This window comes from Dioscorea cayenensis, chromosome 1 (assembly GCF_009730915.1).
Source record: "Dioscorea cayenensis subsp. rotundata cultivar TDr96_F1 chromosome 1, TDr96_F1_v2_PseudoChromosome.rev07_lg8_w22 25.fasta, whole genome shotgun sequence".
NCBI classification, from domain to species: Eukaryota; Viridiplantae; Streptophyta; class Magnoliopsida; order Dioscoreales; family Dioscoreaceae; genus Dioscorea; species Dioscorea cayenensis.
In genome coordinates this window covers 5,269,537-5,275,818 of record NC_052471.1, presented here as the reverse complement: position 1 = coordinate 5,275,818, position 6,282 = coordinate 5,269,537, and the positions used below count along the sequence as shown (strand labels likewise).

Here is a 6,282-nt window from a genome sequence, read left to right as displayed (position 1 = left end):
GACGATGACCCATTAACTCCAACAACACTGATTTGTGATGCGAGTCTGGGCATCTAATCACACTTTCTAAAATTTTTGGGTCTTTGATAAGGAACACAAATGCTTTGGTAAAAAGAGATTGTGGTATTACTATGTTCGTAATCATTTCCTATATATCAAAATGTTTAAGGGTCTGGTTGGATAAACAGAAATTATGGCATAATCCGTAGAATACGGCATAATTTAACATTTTCTGAGAATTATGCCATATTGGCTGTTTGGTTACTTATTTTAGAATATAAAATTATGACATAATATAGGTATTATGGCATAAAAAAATATTCCACTAAGAGTGGAATATTTTTTCATTGCAAAAAATCTCTCCCTTATTTTTGATCAAGCCACCAACCATCTATTCACCAATGGTCCGACCAACCCTTTGTGACCGGCCACCAGTCCGACCGACCTCCGGCGACTGGCCACCGGCGGTCCGGTCGGCCTCCGGTGACCGGCCACCAATCCGACCGGCCTCCGGTGACACATCGGTTGTCAACTGATGGTCTGGCTAGCCACCGGTCCACCAAAGGTCCAGTCACCTATCGGCTGGCCTCCGACGACCGGCCATCGATCGTCAGACAGACCTCCAGCGACCAGCCACCAGTCCACCGGTGGTCTGGTAGTCAATCATCCAGTCTTCGTAATTTTTTTTATTTGTTAACCAAACGCTCATTCTGTAAGATAAAATATGCCACAATTTCTGTAATAATCACTTGCACTTCCTTCATAATAAAATTATGACATATTTTTTTATTTTTGCGACCAAAGCAGGCCCCTAAGTGGATCCCCGATTTACAACACATTGTTCTAAAACGTTTGTGGGTCTTACTATGGTCGTGTTTGTTTTCTCCATTATTTTTGGTTGATTGAGCGAGGCATTAGCTACAGACTCAAGAGCTATGGGCAAGTCCGCATCTTCATGATTGTCACTTCTTCTACCTCTTTTCTCCCTAGATGAATTGAAGCCTCAAATTGTGATGGTTGATTTAGTGGTGAACCTTCATCTTGAACTTCATTGTCATGTGAAGTCATATCTTCATTCTCACACAAATTCTCCAAATTTGCTTCATTTTGGGAAACCATAAATTTAATATTATTGATTGTGCCACCTGAATAAGGGATACGTGATGTATGTCCCGAGTTTTGAAGTCTTCTTCTTCTCATCTCTAACGCAGTCTCGGCATGTTGTCCAATTTCCCTATCTTGCCCATAAAGTTGAACTTATTTTTCATAATTCCTAACACTCTCGTTCATCCATTTAGATGCTTTTGATTTAACCTATACATTTAAATATGTCAAAAACATATCATGTATGTAATCACATATATGTTGTAAGAAATAAATAAACTAACCTCAATGAGGTGTTGCCACATCTCTGGCTCGGCATTCAACATTTCCATTGTCGAACTCCAAGCAAATCCACTCATCCATTTTTGAAAATGTCATAGCATCGGGTAAATGGTCTTTTTATATTTTTCATGCGATTTTGCAATGTTTCTTTGTCTATTAGTTTTTGGGAAATTTACCCTTCATCTCATTCACTATATTATCAAATTCATGTGCAGTGAAAGTTCCCCAAACTCGGTTCCCCATTGCTTTGCTGATGCAAATATGCATCTATCAAAGCATCGTCCATCACAACGGTCCATATGCATGTGGTGTTCCCATCATTAGTGCTTGCAATTGTGCTTCTCTTTGACATTTTTCTAACTACATAAAAAAAAAAAACAATTAACAATGCTTATGATATTAATATGGTGCACAATGTAATTATTTACATTAGGAAAAAGTTAATATATATATTCAAGCTGTTAATTAAGAATTGTGCCAATTTCAACAAAGAGAGCGTCTCAAAGTAATAAAATAAGGAAACTATGTTTTAAAAACTATGTTAATATAAAATCGGAAAATGATAAAATAGGAGCTTAATATAAAATGCTATTGACCTATTGTGTTATTAACCAAGCTACCTTCATCACCAACCTAGCATCAAATATTTTGAGTCATCTCAACTCTGTTAGAAGATAGTAACAACAACAAACCTAATTCAGAACTAATCCTTTAATTTTGTATTTACTTACAATTTGTTCTTCTACTCCTAATAAATATAGGTCACAACCCAAATAATGTCAAAATATAGGTAAGGTACCACATTCAACCATTACTTCTTTACGGAATATATAATTAAAAAATATCAGACACATCCCATATAACCAAAGAATGTCAGACATATCCATATTCAACCATTACCATATTCAACCAATGAATGCCAGACATATCCCATATAATTAAAAAAAATTAAAAAAAATCATGCCCATTGTGTCATCTTACCATTACTACTTGAAGGAATATATAATAAATGGATGCGTGAAAGAAAATCATGCCCACTCAAACATAACAGTAATAAATACAAAATTTTTGGCACTCATTTTTGAATACAAATAATACTAATGCAAACAATTCATATCATTTTCAAATACAATTTTTTTTTTTTTGAACTCAAATAGAACACTAAGAATTTTATACCATACTAGGACACTAATGAATTACATCATTCAATATAATCTAGCCACATTTCCGCCGCTATTGCAAACCTAATGATCTCTCCTTGAATAGTTTCTTTGTTATTCTCCCCACTAACACGATGTTCTTCTCCCACTTCATCCCATAGTTTATTATCAACTTGTGCAATTAGTGTCTCATTGGGATTTACTTCCATTTAGTAATGCAAAATATAGCATGCAAAAATAATTTCTTTATGTGTTACTAAACCATAATGTGGCTTGATTGAACTTCCCACTATAGGAAAATACTTCTTAAGAACACCAAAAGCTAGTTCAATGGCACAATGCAATGACGCATGGCTAAGATTAAATAATTCATGTGGATTTTTTAGTAAATTTCTTGAATATGCCTTCAAGTGATATCGTTCTCCTCTATATGGTGTAATAAGTCCACTTCTTAACATAAATCCCGCATCAACAAGATAATATTTTCTAAAAATAAAATAAATGTTGTAATTATGTTGAGCATATATTTGGAATAGTGGACAACATTGTATTATGCTTATGATTACCTTATGCAATTCTTAGAGGATAAGGTCTATTTAATGCATTCTTTATTATTCTTAAATTAGATGATGCTCCTTTCCACCTAGGTAATACATACATGAATTTTAAGTCAAATGTGCATGCCGCTAACATGTTTTGTGTTGGAAAATCCTTCCTTCCACCTATTATAGAGCTTCGGCACTAGTAACTGTGACCCGAATATGTTACATTAATAGCACCAACACAATCCTAACATTAATACATTTCATATTTTATTTTAAATTGTTCACATATTTATAGTGAACTTACAATTAAATAATAATTTGATTACCTTGAAATATGGATAGAATCTATTAGTGTTGAATATTTCTGAAGGAATTTGTGATCTATCAGGTTGTGTTAAAAATTTACCCTCCAACTTTATCATAGCTTGCAATATGTTATGAAAATGCCAGAAAGTGGTCTCATGGGAACGCTGAAAAAAGACAGATAGTTCATGATGGGTAAAGTTATGACCTAATACTTAAAGTGTTTTTGCAAACTGCTCCTCGACTGATACGTGCAAAGTTGCTCAAAGACCACCATCTCTAACTATCATGTCACACAACCCTAAGAAAGATGAAGAACTCATTCTAATCATACTATGACATAAATCACTTGACAGCAAGTGTGACATTAATTCATCTCTTGCTCAGTTGCTTTCAAGCCGTATCTCACGTGTGATTTGACTTTTGTTTCGTCTAACTTCATTTTGGCATCACACAAGCCGAACAATTACGGCAATAACAACTTGAATTGTTGCTAAATGATGTAAGGTGCCCAATTTCATGACAAGACTATCCAACAAATGTCCTACGAGAAGCAATTTGCATAATGAGATTTTTTTTCTTCGTCCATCTAAGCTGAAAGGTTTATCTATGAATATGTGAATTAAATATATAATAAAAAAAATATTCATTCAGATAAAAAAAAAACATATCCTACAATGAATTTATAGTAAAGTAATAATTTTATTTAATCTGAATAATAGTTCAAATAGCAAATAAATACTTCAAATGTTGACATCAAACAAATTATAGCAGTAATGGAATACACCTGTTACAAAAGGCTAGAATAACACTAAAATAATAATAATGATTCCATAAATTTTATTTACAACTTTTATAAACAAGGGACTTTATTTATGAGCATAAACATTCAGAAAATGTTCAGCAATATACAGTAACTATTTTACTAAACATTAGTTTATTTTACTTCTAACCTACCATTTCGTGTGTTGAATTGGTGCTTTGCTTCACCAATACCAAAGAGTTTAAATTGGTCACATGGCTGACATTATGCAAGTCTGTCATATAACTCATCAGAATTGGTGCTTTGCTCCACCAATACTAAAGAGTTAAAATTGGTTACATGGTTGATGTTATGCGAGTCAAAAATATTTATCTATATATATACAAAGTTGAGATTGAATAGAATTTGGATGAAGAGAGACCAGATACCTTCTGAAGATGTGTGTTCATTTTTAGGATAAATAAAAGGTGATAGTAAGTGAAATTGAAGGTGCTGATCTTGATTTGTTTTATAGCAAAAATATACTTTATTTGAACGAAACTGTGAATTTAATCTTCTTTTGTTTATTAACTAAAATGCATCTTTTAGGTTTTTCTTCTAAAAAGTTTTATTTTGTGCATTATCTTAGGGTGTGCACTTCCTTCTTTGTTAGTTTCTCCATTTTACATTACTAGAAATTACATTCTACTTACTCTGATCAATGGTGATGCAATCGTTGCCGTTTGCAAGTGAAAAGTTAAAATTTATGTATAAATGCGCCAAAATGAACTCTTCTTATTGATTTGATTAATTTCATTGTATTAGTCTTCATACATTTGCCATCTAAATTTAACATGTCTCATTGATACCAAGCATCATCCAAATGTTCCTTATCTTGTCCTCTCTTTGTATCAGTAGCCTTATGAGTTCACTGTTGGATCACCTTCGGGCAAAGAAAGGAAGCGAGAATTTGTAGATAATGCAAATGGGCTTTATTCAGCTCAAGCTGCACCAAAGCCACCGAAAGCTTTGTACACTATAACTGAAGGAATGAAAGTTGGAGGAAAGGTTTGCTGTATAAATGCTCAGCTCAGCTTTTATTAGGCAAATACTCATCTAAAACACAAACTCTCAAACGACCATATTTTTTGAACTCCTTGATCGATTTCAAAATTGTGCAGAGAACTGTGATTGTTCCTCCGGACTTGGGTTACGGACAAAATGGCTTGAATGAAATTCCAGTAAGAGACGTTTGTGATTTCATTCACAATTTTGGTGAAACCTAATTTAGCTGCAATGTGCATGGAAAAGTAGCAATTTGGATCAAACAATGGCATTGACATTTAGCTAATTCTTGTTTATATTAATTCCTCTTAATTCGATTTGCAGCCCGGAGCTCCTTTTGAACTGAATGTGGAGCTCTTGCAAGTTATGTCACCAGCAACAGCAAAGTAAAAAGCCTTGTGGTCTTGATGCTGAATGCCTAATTTGCATTTGTGAAGTTCAAAAGGTTAAAAAAAAATGCAACTATTAATAGAAGTCTTATTAGATACCTCCTATATCTTACTACAACTAGGCAAGATATTATGTTTACTACAAGTTTGCTTTCCAAATTTATGCAAGAGATAAGTCAGAATAATTTTGGAGCTACTAAAAGGTGCGAAGATGTCAATAAGGCACAATTGACTTTGGACTTCTTTATAAATTATTAAAAGAATATAGTCTAATTGGCTATATAGATAATTATTGGGCTATTGGGCTAGATTCTTAGATTATATAAAAAAATAATTGGCATGTGTTTTCACTCTTGGTTCTACAATATGCACATGGATTTCAAAAAACCAAAATATTATAGCATAGTCTACATCTAAAACAAAATATGCCAGAGGAGCCAAAGCTACTTTACAAGCCATTTAGTTAAGAAGAATTCTTGAAGACATTGGACATCAGGAAGATGGAGGTGTTATATTGCATTGTGATAATGCATTAGTTATTGCTATGGGGAAGGAATCTAATGAGTTATCACCAAACTAAACACATTGCCTTTAAATATCACTTCATAAAGAAAGCTATCAGGAAAGGAGAAATTGAGTTGAAATATTGCAAACCATAAGATCAATTATCTTATATACTCGATAAGGCATTG

General features: G+C 33.4%; 1 protein-coding gene across 1 annotated transcript; it reads left to right on the top strand.

The window, feature by feature from the left end:
- Window positions 1-535: 535 nt before the first annotated feature.
- On the top strand, window positions 536-5,617 carry LOC120282126 (peptidyl-prolyl cis-trans isomerase FKBP18, chloroplastic-like). Its single transcript, XM_039288909.1, has 4 exons — window positions 536-655; window positions 5,055-5,204; window positions 5,318-5,377; window positions 5,526-5,617. Exons 1-4 carry the CDS (start codon window positions 536-538, stop codon window positions 5,589-5,591), a joined length of 396 nt encoding a protein of 131 aa, XP_039144843.1. The 3' UTR covers window positions 5,592-5,617.
- Window positions 5,618-6,282: the final 665 nt, after the last annotated feature.

Excerpts from the sequence above, each read along its gene's own strand:
- LOC120282126 (XM_039288909.1), top strand. The coding sequence starts at position 536 with ATGGTCTGGCTAGCCACCGGTCCACCAAAGGTCCAGTCACCTATCGGC. Across the intron at positions 5,205-5,317 it reads GAATGAAAGTTGGAGGAAAG|AGAACTGTGATTGTTCCTCC; the intron begins GTTTGCTGTATA and ends AAAATTGTGCAG. Across the intron at positions 5,378-5,525 it reads ATGGCTTGAATGAAATTCCA|CCCGGAGCTCCTTTTGAACT; the intron begins GTAAGAGACGTT and ends TTCGATTTGCAG.